Source organism: Balaenoptera physalus, assembly GCF_965194825.1.
Source record: "Balaenoptera physalus genome assembly, chromosome: 1".
NCBI classification, from domain to species: Eukaryota; Metazoa; Chordata; class Mammalia; order Artiodactyla; family Balaenopteridae; genus Balaenoptera; species Balaenoptera physalus.
In genome coordinates this window covers 60664195-60686829 of record NC_138882.1, presented here as the reverse complement: position 1 = coordinate 60686829, position 22635 = coordinate 60664195, and the positions used below count along the sequence as shown (strand labels likewise).

General features: G+C 37.1%; 1 protein-coding gene and 1 long non-coding RNA gene across 7 annotated transcripts in view; one reads left to right on the top strand and one right to left on the bottom strand.

Moving 5' to 3' along the window:
- Window positions 1-22635, top strand: part of DNM3 (dynamin 3) — a 578846-nt gene that overhangs the window by 247030 nt on the left and 309181 nt on the right. For 4 of the 6 annotated variants that reach the window (XM_082437591.1, XM_082437588.1, XM_082437589.1 and 1 more), the window contains exons 11-14: window positions 1146-1232; window positions 5807-5877; window positions 17037-17088; window positions 17918-17947. In XM_082437591.1, coding sequence (XP_082293717.1) covers window positions 1146-1232; window positions 5807-5877; window positions 17037-17088; window positions 17918-17947 — 240 coding nt within the window. The remainder of the gene's footprint in view (window positions 1-1145; window positions 1233-5806; window positions 5878-17036; window positions 17089-17917; window positions 17948-22635) is intronic. The other 2 variants (XM_082437593.1, XM_082437590.1) reach the window with 1 other exon arrangement.
- Window positions 1-22635, bottom strand: part of LOC309649558 — a 434139-nt gene that overhangs the window by 278062 nt on the left and 133442 nt on the right. The gene's annotated exons all lie outside the window — the stretch shown is intronic.

Sequence of the window (22635 nt, the reverse complement as noted above, 5' to 3'; positions counted from 1 at the left end):
ATAAACCATGAATTTGCCCACTTTTTTCCATTTCTATTGCTGCCGTCCCGGTCCAAGTCCCATTATTTTCCGTCTGAATTGCTTCAGAAGCCAAAATTCCTAACAGGTCTACAAGGATCAAGCCCCTGTTTACCATTCTAGCTTTGCCTAAAGACCATCCCCTTGCTGTCTGCACTGACCTTCCTTTACTTCTTTGACCACTCATTGTCTCTGTCCTCCAGCGCCTTCACACATGTTCCTGTGCTTGGCAAGCTCCCTTCTCCCCTCAGCCGTTCCACACAACTTTACCCGACTAAGCCCCGTTTTTAGGTTAGGCTTCCTTGAACATTTGTATTGATAGCATCCTTTTCTTTTTCTTCCTTACACTGAAAACAACTATAATTCATTCATTTTTGCAAACTAAATTTTGGACAATTACCTGCATAATTGAGATGGGATAAGTGATTGACATGCATTATTTCTGCAGTTTTGCCAAAAATATGTATGTAAAAACACATCTGTTAGGGTGGAATTTAAAAAAATGATCTCTGTGGTTCATGGAATGTGAATCATCTTCAAAGAGTGATGGACAAGACCATGAACTCTGGAGTCTGAGGGCTTGGGTAGGAATCCTGGACCCACCGATTTTGAACTGTGTAGTCTGGGGCAAGTTACTTAACGTCTCTGCGCTTTGCTTTCCTCCTCTGTAAAATGGGGTTAATAATCGGATCTGTCTTTTATGATTGTTGTGAATTTCGAATGAGGTAATTCATGTGGTGCTTAGCACACAACCTGGAACATGGTAAGCACTCTACAAATATTAGTCATTATCCTCCTTTTCATCCTCATTTCTATCTTCTTCATCTTTGAACTTTATTAAGTGCTAACTCTGTACAGCATAGAGCTAGATGGTATCTGGGTGTCTGTTTTCTTTGCAGGGAATTTCTCTGCTGGTTTTGCAGTGTTTCTTCTCAGATAATGTAGTTACTTCTGATTGTAGTTTGTGCAGTCTTTTCTGTCACTCTGCCATTCTTCTTTAGGATATTTCATTTCTGCTTCCAGAATGGTACTGCATGTCTTCTGGAATACAACATAACTTATTTTTGTTTCTTTTTTGGCAGTATAAATATTTGAGTATTAACACTCAGATCTGTTTTTCTTGACAGCTGGCAAACTTCCCCAGACTCTGCGAGGAAACGGAAAGGATTGTTGCTAACCACATTCGTGAGCGAGAAGGGAAGACAAAGGACCAGGTGAGGAGAGGCCTTCCCTGGTGGGCAGGGTCCTTGTGGGAAGTGGAAGATCTCCCCAGGGTTGTTTGGTGGTCTCCAACAGTCGGCGTATCCCTGAATGGAAAAAAAAGAGCTGAGAACACCACCACATATGTTTATTTTTACTTATTTATGAATTTTACACATGTTGCTATACTAGTAGTGTAGTGTTGCTATACTAACACCTTGTGTATGTTAAAAATATAAACATATATAAAGACCTTAGAAGGATAACATTTAATAAGCAATAATAAGAGTTCCATTATTTTTTTCAACACTTCATGAATCATCATGTGTACCCTTAGCATGTACACACCCCACTTTGAAAACCACTAATCCAGAAACATATCACATTTTTTCTTTAAGATAGGGCCCACAGATGGGCACCAGGATATTCATAAATTGCTAAAATGTTTTGCAAAATGTTTAGTGTTTTTATTTTTTTTCTTGAGGAGAATGGATAAAGCTATTCATCAGCTTATCCATGGAATCTATGACTAAAAAAATAAAAACATTTAAGAACAGCTCTTTTAAGCATTTCTAACTATTTTGTAAATACATATGGTTTGTAAGGAGTGGCTTTGAAATTGTCTCCGAATCTTGGCTAACTATGAATGAACGATTATTTTCAAGTGAGGATAATTCATTGAAAAAAGTTAAGGACTACATGAAAGTAATTAAAACTTCTTAAATTTAGGTGGATGTTTTCTTAGTTACTTATAAAACATTATAATGGGAAACACAAAGGTTTTCAGATGCTCTTCAGTTCCAGGACACAGCTGCGAGTGTGACAGCATGGAGAGGACACTGGACTCAAGCCATGTGTTCACCACAGAATAACAGCATGTTCTTGAGCAAATCACTTCTCGGGACTGTTGTTTTCTCATGTACAACGTTGAAATGTTGGTCTGTATGATCTCTGAAGTCCTCTATAAGTTAGAATTCCAACATTTTGTGGTTCTTAGGTGAATTGGAAAGAAGGAGAGAAAGAACTGGGGAAAAGGAGGAAGGCAGAATAGGAGAGAGAGAGGTAGAGACAAACCACAGGGCGAGAGACACATGCAACATGTGTCAGAGGGTATTGTAGGGTTGGGGTGGGCGTGGAAGGAGAAAGCGAAGAGACAGAGGAATGGAGGCCCAGCAGGTTGGGATATTTGTGAGTGACTCTGGTAACAACCTGCTGCTCTCTGCTCGAGCTTTGGGATTCATTGCTGCTACTTTTTATCATCGTGTTTTGAAAGTTAACAAACGATTATTCATAGTTTTCACTTATTTTGCAACTTTCTCACTCTTGGAGTAGTCACAATAGCCAAAAGTGGAGAAAGTAAGCTTTGTGACTTAGTAGAGATAAACAAATCAATGTTAACTCATGAGCCAGTGAAATCAAGCCTGGGTCCAGGTATACAACCCAAGACCAGAAGTTCCCCCACACACCTAATGTCACGGCTCCTGCTGGACCAAGAAAACGACTTCTGTTATCAACTGTACTCCTGACCTTAAGTAAATAAGATAACCGTTTTAATTTGTGTCTTTATTCTATGCAGTTCAAATGATAATACATCCTACTTAACTCTTAGGGATCCTGTGTAAAAACAATATTGAGGAAAAAACTGTACAATTATTATCTTAATTATCTTTGTGTTCATATCTAAATCAGTTAACTTCTTCATGTTTCATGTTTCAGAGTTTTTGTTTTACTGAAATGACACACTCAAACTTTTCATTGTCATTAAGATTGTGGGCTCCAGGGACTTCCTGGTGGTCCAGTGGTAAAGAATCCGCCTTCCAATGCAGGGGACGCGGGTTCCACGCACCGTAATGAAAGATCCCACAGGCGTCAACGAAGATCCCGTGTGCCGCAACTAAGACCCGATGCAGCCAAAAAAATAAGGAAAAAACTTATTAAAAAAGAAAAAAAATGTTGTGGGCTCTGGGTTCAGACTGCCTGAGTTCGAATCCAAGCTCCATCATTTGCTTTCTGTGTAAATGAACAAGTTATTTATTACTTTTACTCTTCAGTTTCCTCATCTGAAAGTGGAATAATAATGGTAGTTAACTCACAGGTATTTTGTGAGGATGAAATGAAGTAATCCAGATATAGTTCTTAGTTCTTCATTAATTTTAGTTGTTTTTGTTATTCCTAAAGAGCTATGACACATAGTAGACATGAGAAAGAATTGCCTTTTCTGATTTCAAGGGAGACTGTCTTCCATCTGTACCTCTGATGTAGTGATTAATTCATTCCCCAAGTGGGAGTTAAGGGAGGGAGCGAACATCTCTCTCCTAAGTGACCATCTCAGGTGGCCTGGTTTGACAGTTAATCAACTGCCCGAAGAAGCTGGTGCCTGCCACTGCTAATATGGACCTGTGTGGCATAGTAAAAACGTGCATGTTTTTGGTAACGTGAACATGTCAGTTTGCATAGATTTCACATTTGAGTTCTGAACTCCGTGCTGCTTTAGGCCATATGGTACTTCTGAAGTCACTGGTCAGAGAGTGACCCATTTCCTTAGACCTCTGTACCAGTACTGCTTTGAGGTATTCTTGCAGTTTTTTAAAAAATGGAATTATTACCAACCTCTGCTCTGGAAACTTTGTGTGTAGGGGAAATTCTTCAGAATTAAAAATATGAAAAACCATAAATCTGTCTGAACTTTTTTCTAAAACAAAGGTTTTTTGAGCTTCGGTGTGTGCCTGCTGTTATTCCAGGTGCTTCCATACATGTAATTGCATGTTGAAATGGTTGACTTTGTGGGTGATTACTGCTACCAGGGGTAGCTTTACATTTCTTCAACTAAATTTTTAATAACTGTGGGTGAGAAAGGCAGTGAGAAACTCTGAGAGAGTGAAAAAAAGAGAAAAAATGTACTATTTTCCTTTTCATCCCCCACATGCGACCTGGCTCTTTTCCTAGGATGAAAACAGACTCCCAGTTTCCAGGAATATGAATGAGAACAGCCATAGTTGTTATTTTTCTTCCACTTTTCCCCTGTACTTCAGTCCAAGTTAATGTGTGTGAACGTCCAAGATATTCATGACAACCTTTGGCAATGTTGAGAATTATGTAGATATTTTGCTCTTTATGGTGGCAACTACTAATTTGTGCTTGAATATTATGGTTTATTGATCCAAACTCCTAGCCAAATGGATTTGGGGTATAAAATTTAATAGAATCTGGATTTATTGTAGGGAGAATAGTGGCAATGCCACAGATAATCTAATAGTGATGACACCTCCTAACTGTTCAGTTTTCATCATTAAGAGAAGAAAAAAACTATTATCTGATGATATGAAAGTTTTCATACAAGTATGATATTGTTGACCCAGTTAGCGCCTGGGCATTGACTTTATGTTGGTAGTGGGGATGGGTTTGGGGTGATTCATTTAGTCTTTTTTTCGGTAGGGCTCCTTGGGGCTCACAGCAAGATTTGGTCAGATGACCAACTGAGATTAGCCACAAAAGCAAAGCCTCAGAGACCATAGCATTGGGTAATGAGTGAGAAACAATAATACTTGGCCATGTACTAATTATATGGGAATAAATTTCTCCCTCTAAAATAAACTATTCTTCAAGACTGGTAGATCGTCATAGAATCTACAGCCACAAATATTTCTCAGGCACCTGTTGTGTGTATCACGCTAGGTTCTAGGGATAAAGTGGTGAGCAAGATAAATATAATCTCTGCTTCCATGGAATTTACAGTCTTTCAGGGATGCAAAACATCAAACAAAATATAATATAAATAATTAATTACATTTGTGATAAACACCACAAAGAAAAAGTATAGGGTATAATACATAAAAATATAATCATGATTTATAGACTATATGAGAGTAATAGCATGATCCAACTTGGTCTTGGGTGAGGGTGTGGGGTGAGGATCAGGGAAGGCTTTCCTGAGGATGCACCTCCTGGGGGACATTATATAGACTGTGCCAATGAACTGTTAGCACGAATGCTTCGATGCACTCAGATGTCACCTTCAGTGAAGCCTATTGATCTCAAGGAGGCTTTCTATTTATTTGTATATTGCCTTTTTGAGTTGGTTGATGAGATACTTCTCCTACTTGCCTATAGGGAGCTTAAAGAGATAGAAGAGGAGAGGAAAAACAAGAGATGATATTGCTATTTTGTGGCTAACATATGGTGTCTACAGGAGCAGGAAGCTCTAAGCAGCTCCTGCATGGCCTTCTTGCCACATGTATTTTTATACATGTGTCCTTTTGAACGTTATATCTACGTTTTAGAGGAATAGAATAATTCTAGGTTCTGTGTTAAGTTGGCTCTGTGTTAAGTAAGCATGTTAAGTACATGCTTATAAACTATAATGCTGTTGTCTTCATGTGGGACTCAGACTTTTCACATAGATCTTTTGTTTCTGAGTTTAGAGTAAAAATGAGAGTCTAATGAAAAAAGTAAATGCAACTTTTCATTCTAACTGAAGCATCCTTTTTAAAATTAAATAAAGATAAATGATTTGTAGGCTATTACCGAACTTAGTGTTTGAGAATATTTAAGATGGGTTTTCACTGAAGTGATTCTCTTGGACTTATAGGTATTGCTGTTGATCGACATCCAAGTCTCCTACATCAACACCAACCACGAAGATTTCATTGGCTTCGCAAAGTACGTGAAATCCTTGATTGTCACATGCATTCCTCCTGCTGATTTGTCTCAAATACACATGTGAATTTCTACAACAACCCCAGCATTCTGTGTCAGGATTAACTCTGAGTCAACCTACTGAGGAGATCTGAGCCTCGTGGCCATGGGGCCATGTTCTCTGAATAAAGGAGTTGGCTTCTTTATTGTACAGCATGGGAAATCATATGTAGCTCAGATACTCCTTGTTTTTGGATGATGATCTGCAGTTTGCACTTGAGCTCCCATAGATAAGCAGTAACAGATGCACATTTAAAATATGTTAGGGAACAATTTCTCACATAAATTTGAAATACCCAGTGCAATTCACAGGATACAAGCTATTTGGCCATCCCTAAATCAGACTATAGCGGCCTATTTTTTTTTAAAAAAACTGTCCTTTGTGAACTTAGATGTAATCTTTTTGGATGAACATTCTCTTTTCTATGAAGTATATATACTTTATATAAGCTTGTCTATATATTGCTATTCTATCATACATGTGTTCTGTTATATTCTAATCTATTGCTATATTCACAGATATTGTCAGGTAAACATTATGCTTAAGTATTCAAGGTTGGTTATTTATTGTGTGACATTTTCAAGACCCTGAATTTACCATTTTTTCCTGCCCTTTAGTGGAATCAGTTTTTTATTGCTTTTAAAGAATTTTGATTCTAACTCTAAAATATACCTGTGGCATGTAAGTGGTTCCAACCTCAAGTATATAAAATATAGTTTATTTTATATAAAAAATAAAGTAAAGACGCCTATGTACTGTTACTTTACTATGTATTCAAGAATAGGGACAAATAAAAAATGAAACACAAGAAAATGTAAAACTAGACTGACTTAGTTTTACATTTTGACTTAGAAGAAACAGATATCTAGATCATGTGACCTAAACTAAACAGTGGCCTGAGGAATTTATCGTCATGTTTTAGAGAGGAAAGGCCCAATTATTCAACAGAAAATTGTCTCATTCTGAACATGGCCTAACAAATAGTGTATACACATTTTGCATCCAGCAGTTATTACTATTGTGTGGTACACTAGTTTTTGGTTTTGGTACATTAGTTTTTTCAACTGTTTCCTGTCTGTGACTTATGTGTAAAATTGTTAGAACTCAGTGATTAATATGTTCCTTTAGACAGTTGTCTTTTTTTAGCCACACTGCCCGCTCCAACTTCTAGATAGGGATTTACTCCACAGCCACTTCACACAGACCTGCTCCCCTGTCTTCTTGCCCCCATGGCTCTCATCATTTGTACTGCTCATTTCCCTCTGCAAAATTACCAGTGGCAAGAAACCTAGACTCTGGTGTGTCTTCTTGTCCCTAGGCCTGGAAGGGTGGACCTGAGAATTTCTACCTGGTTTTCTGTGTAGTCAGTGAAATCCTTGTGACCTGTTCCAAGCTCTGCTCTAGTTGCTATGGGGGAAAGAAAAAGAAAAGGAAAAAAAAATTGTCTTTTAGGAGCTTGCCTAATAATTAAAAAGTATAGAGAAATGCAGGTAAAAATTTAAACTCATGCATTCTCCATTTACTTCACTTGCTTCTTTGAGGAATTTAAAAGAAAAAGAAATCCTTGAGTCATTTGAAATAACCAGGAATACTTCCTTTCATGTTGATTTTTATTGGTTACAAATGCCAGTTTGATTTTTATAAAAATGTAGCAGATGCAGATATAAACTTGACACCATAACTTAAAAGTGAAAAGGATATTGCAGCACTGTCCTGTTATGGTATCCTGATTCAAGGAGGAAACAGAGAAAAAAATCATAATCAGTTTGGAAGGATTCAAGTTTTGAACATGTTTTGTAACCAGCACTAAATTTAAATTTCACCCCTATACTCTGCTTGAAACATTTTCCCCCTAGATTATCCTTTTACTTATTTTTAAAGATAAATGGTCCAGAGTTTATGTTCTCCAGTAAATTTTAATATTTTCTACCTCAGAAGCTGTTGAACTAAAGTATTATGTTGACTAGGTTTTCAAAGGCGTATAATTTTGCAAATGAAAATACTTCAATTACAGCTTTTTGGTACAGTCTCTCTGTAATCCAGGTGACAGTCCCATTTTTCCAGCAGTGAGATAGATTGTGAACCTTTATGATGTTAGGGGACTAAAAAGAATCATTGTTCAAACTGCTTTAGAAACCCAGCAACTTTGCACATTTCTCATCTAATTTAAACTGCACACCTAAACTTTCTTTTGAAGGACTGGTCTGGGAGTCAGCAGTCTGAATTCTTTTTCCAGGGTTTGCCACTGATGAGGTTTGGGTTTTGGCCACTTAGTCTCTCTGTATCTCAGTTTATTGCTCTGTCAAATGGAATAATAAAAAATCCCTGTCTTGTATACTTTTCAGGATTGTCGGAAGATCAAATTAATGAAGTTATGTGAAAGTGCCTTTGAAAATTGTGGTGCAGTCTGTAAAAGTGAGAAAGTACCATATGTACACACACACACACACACACACACACACACACTCACAGGAACTTGATTCTACGAGCTGTACCATTTTACTTCATTTATGACGTTTTTAATGACTGGAGTATGATTGCCACTGAAAGACTTTTTTAGTTGCTGATGTTATCTCCAGATGTAATATTTTGCACTGAGACTCAGAGGTAAATGTTCTTTCTGTTTGTATGCTGAGTTGGAGTGCATTTCAATGTGACATGGGATAATTATGATGATGAAGAAGTGTTCATTTCAAAATTACTTTGAGGAGTTGTGGTATTTTTTGTGCTTTTAAAAATTAAAAAAATATGGTTGTAGCTATAAATTTTGAAGTTGGCAGGAATGCTGTTTCCATCAAGGAAGAAAAGCCATATTTGAAGACAATTATGTAAGTATTTTTAAGTTCTGAAGATAGAAAATTAAAGTCTAGAGTTGAGGAAAATAAGCATTAGTTTCATGAGATTTTTAGAGATTTACCAAAAGAGGAGGACCACTCCTCAGATTTATAGGATGGTGATGTATAGAGTATTTTACACATGTAGTTTGTTTTTCAACTGGGATGACTTTTTGTTCTAAAAATTACCAAAAAGAAAGGAAAACAAATTGCTAAAATTAGATTAACGGAAAGTGATGTCTCAGAGTAGTGTTCAGAACAACTCAAAATTCTTTCTGCTATAGAATTTTTTCTGCCGTGTTGAATATGTGAAACTTTTTTTTCATCTCCCAGTTATTTGTTAAACATGGACCGTAAAATATGTACCATGTGTAATGTGTCCAAGTAAGCGCTGCTGTAGACTTGCTTTGGAATTTCTTAATTTCTGAAGGCTTGATTTTTCAGTTGTAATATAGTTTCTGAACCTAAAAGTTTAGTATTTCAGAAGGAAATGTCAACTTTCCTCATGACTTAAGGATTTTAATTTGTCATTCTTCCCTGGTGAAAAAAAACCCGCAACATTCTATATTTCTTAACACAACATAATTAGTTTTTGTTATTTAAGAAAACGCGCTATTCCAATTAATTATTCTTCATTCACTTCCTCTCTTTCTCAGTAATCCTGTTGTCTGAACAGAAAGGCAAGCTTGTTAGTGAATGCCGTGGGGAGTGAACTTTCAAATTCTTGTGCTCTTCTCCATTTCCATGGGCACAGTTTGCCTTCTGAGTTACTAAGATTTTTGCAGTCCGGTGGTTTAAGAAACATGGGCTCCAGATACACACCGTTAGAATAACATCTCTATGCCACAAACAGCAGACCGAGGTCTGTTTTTCAATCTGCTGAGTAGGTCTCCCCACCTGTTTTCTCACAGTTGAAATGATAGTGTGCAGATTTCAGTTCTTGTTATGTGAGCACCATGAAAATTCTAAGGGTGGTAGCATTCATTATATCTCTTTCCTGATCCTCTGGAATGTCTCTGTTACCATTTTACTAAAGGCAGTATATGTGAACCTTGGCACCAAATTCCAAAACGATCTTGGTCTTTACCTTTACATTCTTTTTTATGTGTCCCTAATACATAATCATATTCCATTGTAATGGTGTATCTAGTTCCTATTCTTACATGAGAATGTTCTCTTTCTTGCGGAATTAAAACTTAGGTATTAGATTATAGCAGCAAGATCCTTATTTGCCAATTTAGGAATTAAATGCTTGGTTGCCTACCGGGACTGGTAGAAATATAGATTTGAACAACTTGCAAGGACATCGTTAGTATCATCTATTTAAATAAGTTATAAATTCTAATGTTTCAAGCACTGTTTTAAAAATAAGTGGACTTCCACTTTTCTCTTTCATTCTCAAATCTGTTATTTTGAACTTTATCTTCATCCTTAAAATGAGTCTTAGGAGATGAGTCATCTTTGTTTTATAGGCCCCCAAGTTCTCTAGGGTTTTCTTGCATAATATTTAGCCTGAGACTTCACTAAAGATCCTGCAGGGGCAGTCGACATCATGTAGTTTTCTTCTAACTTTGGCTTCAATCTGATTGGATGGAGCCAAGCCTACATGTGATAAGTTGCACTCTTGGGACTCTCAGCAACTGTTTATAATCTTCTTGGGGTAATATAAAAGAACATTCTAAAAGAGATTCTTTACTCCAGAGCAGTGCTGTCTAATAGAACTTTCTGAGATGATGGAAATATTTTATAACCTATGCTGTCCAATACAGTAGCCACTAGCTACATGTTACTATTGAGTAGCTGAAATGTGGCTAGTAAAGCAGAAGAAATGAAAATTAAATTTTAATTAATTAAGAATTTAATTTAAACAGCCACTTCTGGCTACCAGCGACTGTATTGGACAGCACAGTTCTAGAATATGGTGAATCCAGCTGATTGCTCTGGGTCCTTTAGTGGGCTATACTTTATTGACAACTTGGTGGTAACCTACAGTGGTGGCTTCAAGAAGAGAAAAAAGAGGTAACTCTGTTAGCTGCTTCTAAACAAACCCCAGGGCTCAGGAATATACAATCAGCTTTTTAAACGCTCTGTCACTAAAGTATAAAGGATAGACTTTTCCCTTCCACTGCCTTAGTCTGTATGTTGCCACTTTTCTAGTAATTCCTCCATCATAGCACAACTGACGTTTCTTTTAATTTCAAGTCTCCTCTACAAACTAAACATAGTAGTAGAGGGAGAGGTACACTCTGACATTTGCCATGGAATCTGCATCTCTGAGGGACTCTATTTTCTTGATTCGTTTGAGCCCTCTTTGGTTTGACTTAGAGTCGGTACTCCTCTTTCTTCTTTCTCACTTCTCTTTTACTTTTTGGCTCACCTTAGTCTTGTTTCCACCACACCACTCTACTGAGACTGCTTTTGGCCAGGAGCGAACAGTTAATTCAATGGACAACTCTGAGTCCTTTGTTTGACATCATTAACCACTCCTTGTTGAAGAGACCTATCCTATCCCTTTGCTGAAATAACTCTCCATTGTCTCCTGGCTTTCCTCTTTCTGCTCTAGCCACTTCTTCTCATTTTTATTTTGTAGCTCTTTATCCTCTGATCATGGCTTAAGAACTGCTTTTTATCAGTATTCTTCTGTAGACCCTTTTCTTTTCTCACTCACTGCACTATCCCTGTCCAACAGTGTTACCCACCGCAGTGGTTTCAGTTATCAGCTTTATCTGATGCCTCTAAATCTAGATCTCCATTCCAGAACTTTTTCTTGGACTGTTACCATATTCAGCTACATACTGGGAATCTCTAGTTGTATATCCTAGGGAAGCCTCAACCCAATATTCCCAAGTTAAACTCATCATCTGATTTTATAATTCATGCCTCCTCCATTGTTCCCACTCTCTGTGGGTGGTAACTCCCAGTTGCTCAAACCAGAAACCTGAGTGTCATTCTTTACTGCTTGTTCCCCTCACCTTTGTTTCTTTCCATCTTTAACAGGTCCATATGATTCTACCTCTATAATATTTTTGGAATTTTTTCTATTTCTTCCTATCATCATTGCTACTACTAAAGTTAGTCTTCTCTTGGGTGGGTTGCTACAGTGGTCTCCTTGCCCCCTTGTCATGTTCTTTCTAATTCCTTCTAGAATTCTTATTACTTTCAGAATAAAGTCTAAACTCATTAGCATGGTTTCCAAGGCCCTGTAGAATCTTGTCTTTTGCTTACCTCTTCAGCCTATTCTATTGTTACTATTCCTCTCTATCCCACCCCCTAGCTCTGTGCTGTAGCCAGACTGGCCACTTTTGGATTCCTAAATGTACCATACTCTTGCTGCAGCACATGTCTATGGCACACTTCTTCAAATTATTTAAATTTCCTATTGCAGATAAACATTAAGAATCTGGTTGTATATAACCCTGGCATCAAAATACAATTCCATAAATATTTCTTAAGAAACTACTGTAAACACTGCGAGGTAATGTCAGTGGTGAGAGAGGTAGAGATAACTGATTAATGCAACACACCGTTGGCCATCAAGCAGCAGACCTTGTTAGAGGGGAGTTAGAGGCCTGCGTATAACACAGTCCTGTTTATAGAATACAGGCACAGACTAAGAGCTAGCGGAGTTCATGGGAAGGAGAAATAACTGGAGGTTTCTGAGAAGGCATAATTCAGAAATGGTACTTGCTTTGATTTTGAAGGCTGGGCAGGACTCCAACAGTCAGAGGGAGGGGATCAAGGCTGGCTGCTTCCTGTCTTCCCTGGTTCAGAGTTGATACTGCCTATTTCAGGGAGGTAATATTTAATAAAATACTTCTTTGATCATGCCATTTTCTGGCTTAGAATCTTTGAATACTTTCTGCTGCCTTCAGTATAATGACCAAATTCTCCATAATTGGCCCTAACATAGAGTTATTGTACTAGGTGGCTTTTAAGGTCATTTATTGAATACAAACCTGAGTCTATGGTCATACAATTTTTCCCATAATAGTTTTACTTTCCACAACTTCCCTACATGCCCCAGCTTTCTACCTCCTGGCTTTGCTTATACGACCCCATTCTCTTGGAATGCAGTTGATTTTCTTCCTCTATTAAAATTTTACTTTTCTTCAAGTTTTCTATGAAAATCTCAGATCAAATCAAACCAAAATGATCTTTCTTTTCTCTGAACATTCAGAGCAATTACTATGTACAGGATTTGTCTGATAAATGGTCACACATACCCCTTGGCACATTCTTATGTTATTATAATCTTATTGCATATGCACATGGACATGGATAGACACAAATATGCAGAAAAAATTTTTGAGCTAAGAGGTAACATGGATTATTTTTCTTTGAATGTCATTCAATGTGCTCTTATTTTTATAAAAATTTAAACCTTTTGTTATATAATTTCAAAATCATTATGTCTCAGAGCATTAAACTAATTAACCTAATTTGGTTTTATGTGTTTTAATGTTCTGGCGAACTCTTCAGCAGTGACTTGTGTGTAGTAGGAACTTTATATGATTAATAACGTACACACAGATAATAAGATATGGGGTTAATTATATCCCACATTTGAAACAGAAGCACTTTTTTGACTTTCTATTACAACTTTAAATATTTATTCTTTTAGAGCTTATTCCTTTGTTATTTGTGTTTTGTGTATGTATGTCACTACCCACACTAGATAAATTGTAGGCTCTCTTTACAAGACCATACCTTGTACATGTTTATATGTTCCACAGAGTTCCTTTCAGATAGTTGGTGCCCTAACAGTTTTGACTTATGTCAAATTAAAACATTATATATAGGTGTGCTTTACAATATTGCAGAGATAACCAGTTAAGGACCTATTACCAAGAATACCTCCAAAGACTCAAATTAACTTGCAAGTCCTTACATGGTTTTCTGTGAATACATTTTTAAATAAGTATTTTGAAATACTTTCAGTTCAGTTATCATTGCATTCCTAAGAATTATGATAAAGGATGTTTTCTATCTAGGCAGATTATTTTTTATTATGTTACTTATGGAGTAAATTTAAGTACCTAAATACGTCATTAAAAGCAGTATCTTTGGATTTATGGGACCAGTTGCTGCAAAAAAGATTATTTTTTAGGTGAAAAGTAAAGGTAATTTAGTATTTGTTCTAACACTAATATTTGAGATTGGCTTATAAAATAAATCTATTTTTTCCCTGCATATTCCTACAAGTGGTAGATCCTAAATATGCATTATTTAGTAGATGAAAATTCTATGTCAGTGGAAAATCTCTTCACCTAGTGGATTTCACAAGCATCTGAGAGTAACTTTGCATCTCAAGGAATCTTAGATGTAAAAGAAACTTAAGAAACAGTGCCCCCGCACTTGTCTCTGTCTCTCTGACTCTTAATGCGCGCACACACACACATACACACACACACACACACACACACTTTATAGCCAAGAAAGCCAAGAAACTAAGGTCCATTTAGGTCATACTCTTTGCCTAAGGTAGCACAAGGAGTCATCAACAATCTCTGTGTTTTTTGCTTTATATTCAGTTTCTTTTCTCTTATATGATTTTAAGGGGACCTATACATAATTTGAGGGTCCCCAGTAGTTCACCTACTTAAAAGTAAACACCTGTAAGTCTGCCATAGTTCGAAGTTACCACTACTAGTCAGTGATTTATTTTAAAATAGCTCCTGTTAAAAAAAAAAAAAACCTCTAAAACACAAGTATGATGCTTGGGAGAGATGGTCATATCCATGAAGAAGGCATGATCACATTATAATAGTAGTTTTCCCATTTCTTCCTAGAAGAGAGGAAAGCCTGGAGGACCCTGGAGAAAGAAAGCATGGGATCTGAAGCCCCAGGAAGAGTAGTACTTTAGGCACACTTTGTGCATCAGGGCATGGTGGGCAGCCAGAGGGCAGTGTGGTCTCATCAGACCCCTGGCCACAGACACAACCTTCACCTCATTCACAACCTCACCACAAAAACCTGAATAATGTAGATTTGGATTATACAGAGAAAAGGTTGGAGAGATGAATTTCATAGTAATTAAGGGAATTAAGCATTTAACTAAAGACTAGAAAAATAATAAGAACTGAGGAGAGAAGAAAAGCTAAACTCTGAGATTAGCAAATTGAAAAAGAAAGAGACACAAAATATCTTTAGTAATGAAATACAGTGTGGCCTTTCAACACCCACCTCTTCCCCATCCTCAGTTGAAGGTAGCGTATAGTTTTTTTATGAGTTTGAAGGGAAGCAGCTTAAATACATCATGGGAGATTATAAAAGATTGCCATTTTGAGCAACTGTTCTAAGTGTGGCATTGATTTCTGATGTGCTGCTGAGCTATAATATCCCAGTGCTTTAAACAGTTGATTGATAACCTTAATCTGTCTTTTCTCTGTTTTAGACTATTTCATTAATCTCCAAAACAGCTTCTGTAATCAACTAAACAATCAGTTAGAGGGTTCAGTATTGCTAGTCTTTTCAGAATAACCAAAATGAGTTGTATTTTCTTATATTGATATATGTTTACTCATGGACTCACCAAAAGAAAGCCTTCAATCTTTTGAGAGATAGAGTAACATATTGCCTAATCTTGAGATTTCTGGGGTTAAATTGTTGGGGTGATATCTGGCTCTTATCCCGTCTGTGCTCGTGTTATAATGGTATCAGCCTCATTGGATTTCTCATTCAACAGATATTTGTTGAAGCCAACTATGTGCCAGGTAGTTTCTACGCACTGGGGTTATAGCAGCGAATGAAACAGGCAAAAACCCCTGCTCACAAGGAGCTTTCATTCTAATGGAGGGAGGCAGATAATAAACACACAAAAAATCAGTAAACTATATAGTATGTTTGAAGGTGAAAAATGCCATAGAGAAAAGCAGAACAGTATAAAGGGGATGAGAATCCTGGAGGAAGGGAGGGATTCAATTTTGAATAGGGTGGTCGTGGTAGGTCTCACTGAAAAGATAAATTTGAATAAAGACTTGAAGGAGGTGATGTTGGGAGCCATGCAGATATATGGAGGAAGTGTATTTTTTAGGCTGATGGAGTAGCTGGCATAAAGGCTTTGAGGTGGGAGTGTGCATGGTGGGATCAAAAAAAAAAGGAGATCAGTATGGCTGGACCTCTCGAATGAAAGAGGTGGAGAATAGGAGGAGATGAGTCAAAGAGGTGGAGAGTGGGAGTTAAGGGCCTTGTGGACCATTGTAAGAATTTTGACTTTTACCCTGAGTGTAATTGTATTGCATAGCAGTAGAGGGTTTTGAGCAGAAGAGTGACAGGAACCCCCCTCTAAAAGGATCACTCTGGCTTCTGTGTCGAGAATAGACATTAGGGGGACAAGTGTGTAAGACCAAAGAGACCAAAGAGTAAGTGATGACGACAGTGCAAGTGAGAGATAATGGTGGCTTGGAACAAGGTAGTAGCAATGGAATAAAAAGATGTTGAATTTTAAAGACATTTTGAGAAGTAGAGTCAATAGCATTTGCTGATGATTTGATGTGGAAGTAAGAGAAAGAGGAACCAAGGACTTTGGCTTAAGCACTTGGCAATATGGAATTGCCATTAATTAAAAAGGGAAAGAATGTGGGTGGAACAGGATTTAGGGAGGATGTCACAAGTTCAGTTTTCACAGATTAAGTTTGAGATGCCCATTAGACATCCAAGTGGAAATGCTGAGTTGTTGAAAACATACTTGAGTCTAGAATTGATGAGATGGGTCCAAGCTGAAGATGCACTATGGGAGTTGTCAGAATATAGTGGAATTCAAAGCAATGAGATTAGATGATATCATGAGTTTGGGATCTGGAATTAGACTACCTAGTACCAGCACTTGTTAGCTGAGTAATATGGGGGAAGCCACTCAGCTTCTCTGTGACTCAGTATCTCCATCTGTAAAATGAATGAATATTACCTCGCAGGGTTAAAATTAAAATAAAATCACTAATATCTGTAAACCACTTAGAACATGGCATATACTCAAAAAGTGCTATCAATTTTCAGTACAATCTTATATACCTGTGGGATATCACTAATACTTAACCTTGACTTATTAATGTAGCAATACAGGTTTTCTTCCTGTGGTGTATTATTTTTGATTTGTGATCACTAATTGGTTCTAGAAGTTCCATTGAGTTGGTTTTGCTTCCAGAATTAAACTGACCTGGATTTTTTATATTAGCTCTGCCTCAGTTGTTGATATATGTTTAATGCCTGTATTTATTTTAGTATCTGTTACTTGCTCAGAAAAAAATCTTATGATTTTCTTCAGTGCTTCTCTCCTTTGCTTTTCTCAGTGCTCAGCAGAGGAGCAGTCAGGTTCACAAGAAAAACACAATTGGAAATCAGGTAGGAATTGTTTAAAAGAATTAAAGCATGCATGTCCCAAAGAATTTGAACTAAATTGCTTGATTGACTTTTTTTAAATGCAAATTAATCATGTGCAAATTTTGCTGGAAATGCAACTTTTTGTTTTGTTTTTGCTTTTAAAGTTTTTGGAGTGAATTGCATTTTTTTTTTTTTTTTTTTTGCTATTTTATGCAGTTAACCCTATTGATTTATTTTAAATAACTTTTCTGCTATTTGCTCTGCTTTTCAAATTTGACTCCTTGTGTCCTGCTTTGCTTGCTTACATTACCCCTAAATTTGATTTAACATTGAATCTGTGAGTCAGTTCAAGGTTAAAATATGGTGAGTAGTTGCATGAGCTTTCTGGTGCTGCTGACTAGTTCACACATTTGCACAGCTTGGTAACAGTGAAGGGACAGCTCATAAAGAAGGCAGTTTGGGATTTAAGATTTAATCTCTGCCACACCACATCCTGTTGGTTAATGAAGATGTTAATTCCTAAGAAGATCTGATCTTTTAAGTTTTTGTGTTTTGGGCTGGCCAGCTGTCTCTGACTAATAGCGCTCTGCAGAGATTGCATTAACTCTGACAGTTTGCTGTTTCTTTTATGTTTTATGTGATAATGAATATTTGCATTGTTATTTCTTTTCAAGTCAAAACAATGATGGTTTTATAGTTTTTTTAAAAATTCAGAGGTACAATTGTTGAATAAATTGAAACCTCTGCTCTAAAATTTTTTCCATTGTTTTGAAAGGAGAAGAGGTAATAATAGACTTTATTTTGACAACTTTTTTTCTGAACTAAAGCATATAATTCTTTGCTATTTCAGGGAACCAATCTTCCGCCTTCAAGGCAAATTGTACGAGCTAAGTTCTGTAAGCTTTACTGTTGCTTTTTCATTTAGCGTCCCAAGGGCACAGTTTGTCTTTAACTGATTAACTCAACTAGCGCTTGCTACTAATTTTTTTAAACTTAGATTGTCTTGTCCATAACACCCTATCATTGAAATAAAAGTCCTCTTAAGAGGGTTCATCCCTTCACTGCTAATAACTTGCTGTGATTGAAAGGTATGAACTAGTAAATTCTAAAATGCTGTAATAATAAATGTTTAACACTGTGGGTGCTTTGATATTTCTCTAATTTTAATGGGCCTTAAAATGATTAAAATCATTAATGACCTTCATCTCTGTCCTTTTATGCTATGTTGTTATAAGGTGTAAGCCTTTCTCTTCCCCTTCTATGATAATATTTCCAATAAATGTAGGTGACACTTCTAAAAGGTGGGTGAATATTAAACAACTGATTTTGATATATCTGTTGATACTACCCAATAGCAATTATTTGTATTTATTTTTTTAAAAATAATAAAACAAAAAGTAAAATTACACTGATTGACATTTTATATGGCTTTAGAGTTGAAGCTTTTAAAACCAGATGCTATATCTTCACTTAATGGAAGTATAAAGATATTGTCAAATTACTAGCATTAAAAGAAAAAACCAATTATACTCATTTCTACCATGGGCGAGGCAGCCCTAAAATCTTTCTTCCAGCTATGCACAACTTGAGAATGAGATCGGAAGATGGGTCAATTATTTTCCTCATGATGCTTTGGCAGAAACAAACTTTGGAGCGAGATATTCCTGGGTTCAAATTCTCCTCTGCCACGTAGTAGCCATGTGGCCTTGGACAAACTGAACCTGAGTTTGCCCAATTGTGTGATGGGAAGAATAGAAAATATCTCTGCCCAGTGATTGTGAGAATCAGAAATAACCTACATCATGAGGTTTGCAGCTGGGTACTAGATACGTGCCCTATAAAGAGTACACGGTAGGTAGGTGCTGCTTCTTGGAACTTCGGGGAGAAAAAAAATATGGAGTATAAGAAAATTATAAAAGTTATTAAATGAGAACAATGAAGCATTTGGGAAAATTAGAAGCTATGGCAATTATTCTGTAGATTACAATGGCCAGATTAAGCCTGGATGTGGTGTAATGGATTTACCTATAAAACTTTCCTCATGGTCAGAACTCTAGCTCATAGAAGTTTATACTTACTGGAAAACCAATAGTATAGTGGCATAAATGTATACTTTAAATCAGATCTGGATGGAAACTCAGAACAGTTTTCAATTATGTTGCCTCCAAATGCTAAAATCATGCTAATTATGTTTCTGTGCCTTTACTTTCACTGAGTACTTCAAAGCCCATACATTATGGAAGTTTTATAACTCAAGATAATAGAATTGGGGTGAGTGTTATAATAGAATACAGATCCCTTATCCAAAACCTCTGGGGCCAGATGTGCCTTGAAGGTCAGAACTTTCTGGATTTTAGAAAAATATTGCATATATTATATATTACCCAGTATTCCTGTGGGGTCAGAGGCAACACATATTGTAATTAAACATATTGTATTTCTGCAGTGAAACAAATGATAATCACACCAAGTAGATTAAATGAAAGACATAAATATTTTCACATCAAGTCAGGTTTTGCTGCCAAATTTGTTGCTGTTGTTGCTGTTGTTTTCACCTTTCACTTTGCAAGTAAGAGATTATGAACCTGAATATCTTATTTTTCAGAACCAAATCCAATAATTAAACACGATACAGTATATTTTAAAGAATCCTTTATTGTTTTTTTCTGCTTAGCGGAAATGAACCATAATTACTTGAAACCCCTTTCTTTATGAATCTGAATAACTGAGGTTGATTTGGGTTTGTATTCAAAAATCAAGAAGCTGAAAGACAGGGAGCCTTGGAGCTCAGCCTGCTAACTGATGTCAGCTTTAATGGTTGGTGGGGCTAAGATACTCTGCACTATCCTAGCAAATGCTTCATCCATTCTGATATCCTCTTAGCGCTCCTGATTATAAGAGATGGCTGTGCAGAATCTATTCTGAACACTTTAGAAGAATTTGAAGAAAGAAAAATTCCTCCTTAAAGTCTAAATCCCCATTTGTTTTCACCTGCCTAGAAATTTGTCTGCTTAGATGTTCTACATGCTGGTGTCAACAAATGTATGAAAAAAAATGTGAGCACACAATTAGCCTAAAGTTGCACTGCCCAGAAATTTCAACGTAAATTTCATTCATCCCTTCACTCATCACTTGTGTATTTGAAACTTTTGAGAGTCAAAAACTGTGGTAGATGTTAGAATGATGAATAAATCATGGGCCCTGCTGTCAGGGAGCTCACATCCCAGTGGGGATTGTGGTAAGTAATTGAAGTCTGTCACCTTTTTCAAGGTTAGCTCCTTCTGATACTTCAGGCCTCACTGAAACTATCACTTCAGTGAGAGGTTGGCCCTGACTGTTGAATCTAGTCACCTTTCCTCCCCCAAATCTTGTCATTGTTATCTATCATGTTTATTTATTATTTTTTGTTTTCTTTCACTAGGACAGTAAGCTCCATTAAAGCTATTTCTTTTTTTTTTTTTTTTTTTTTTCCACACACACACACACTGTATTTTATTTTTACAAGAGATAAATAGACTGGTGTCAGTCTATTTATCTCTTGTAAAGCTATTTCTTTTAAATTTTATTTATTTATTTTATTTATTTATTTTTTTGGCTGTGCTGGGTCTTTGTTGCTGCATGTGGGCTTTCTCTAGTTGGGGTGAGCGGGGGCTGCTCTTTGTTGTTCTGCGTGGGCTTCTCATTGCAGTGGCTTCTCTTGTTGCGGAGCACGGGCTCTAGGCACGTGGGCTCCAGTAGTTGCAGCATGTGGGCTCAGTAATTGCGGCACTTGGGCCCTAGAGTGTGTGGGCTTCAGTAGTTGCGGCTTGCGGGCTCTAGAGCGCAGGCTCAGTAGTTGTGGCACACGGGCTTAGTTGCTCCGTGGCATGTGGGATCTTCCCGGACCAGGGCTCAAACCCGTGTCCCCTGCATTGGCAGGCAGATTCTTAACCACTGTGCCACTAGGGAAGTTCCAAAGCTATTTTGTGTGTGTGTGTGATGGTGAAAGCAGTGGAGTATCATTGTAAGGTTGTAAGTGCAATCGTAATAATACTTTAGAAAGATCATTTTGCCTATAGTGTGAAGAAAGATTTTGAAGGGAGGACGAGATTAGAAAAAGTAGACTAGCTAGGAGTCTAGTCTAGGAGTCTAGGCTCCTAACAGTTAGGAGGCTGTTGGAGACAAAAGATTATGATTATTTGGGCTAGCTAAGCTCTCTGTACTAGATTTGAGGAGAAGCTGATGAATTCAGGAGATATTAAGTAGAAAAAGAATCTAAAGGATTGTGATGAATTAGATGTTGAGGAGAGTGCTGGGGATTGTCAGCAATGCAGTGCGGACATGTGATTTAAGCACAGTTGAGATGGTGGTGCTCTTCATGGAGAAAGGAACATGGTGAGGAAGGGTAGATATGTTGAATATAGTCACTGTGTAAGATTGGAGTAAAAATATCCAGTGGGAAGTTGGATAAAAGTGCCTAGACTTCAGAAGAGACAGAGAAACATTTATTCCAAAAGTAGGGAACCACTGAAAAATTTCCAGTAGGGAAGGGGTATCATCTGATTTATATGTTGGAAAGATCTGTGTATTAGCCATATGAAATGATTTGGAAGAATAAAACTAGATATATGGAAATTGGTGAAGACATTTCTGAAATAATTCAGGTAAGAAAATACAAATGTCAATAGCAGGAGGTATCTAGGAGAAGGACAGGTTCAAAAATATATTTAGAGGATGGAAAGAGTTATAAATAGTTGTGGAGTTGGGTGGTGGGTGTTAAGTCATTCTCCCAAGCTATGGCTAGGGAGGTCTACTGACAAAGGGAGTACAGATGAAGGAGGACCAGATTTCAGTGGAGGTGGGAGAAGAAGTGGTGATTTCAGTTTCAGATATATTTTTTGTGCCTATTGGAGATGTCAGTAGAGTTTGAGGTTCAAGACTTGTCTAGACTGGAGATATAAGTTTTACAGTTGTCAATGTGTACATTGTAGTTGAAGCCATGGGAGTAGATGAGATCACCTCCAGAGGATGAAAGCATAGAAGGAAATGTGAGATTTAAAGGATAAAAGAGAAAGAAGAGTTGGGACAGAATGAGGAACTGAAAAGGAGTCTAAGAAGTGATAAGAGAAGTAGGAAAACTTGGAGAGTAGTAGAATGAGAGCTCAGGGAAGAGAATGTTTCAAAGAGAGAATGGTCAAGTAGTATTAGCTATTTCCAAGAGCTCAAGAAGCACAGGGGAAGTTGTCAAATGGGTGGACTCGTAGAAGGTCCTGCACATTGTTTGGACCACCGAGGTAGTACCAGTCCTCTTGGTCTTGTGAATTGCTTTTCTACTCCACAGCTGGAAGGTAGAACAAAGCTAAGAAAGCAGGCAATGGAATTAATACCCTGAGCTGAAGTTTTTCCAGGGAAACAGCATGTAAGGTCAAAAGAGCAGATGAGTTAAAGTTTTGAAGAAAGACAGTTTGAAATAAAGGATTGGTATGAATGGTTCTGATTAGTGTACTAGTCATGACATTAGTCAGGAGAGGTTAACCAAGTAACAATCCCAGAATTTCAGTAGCTTAATATAATAACAATTTAATTCAC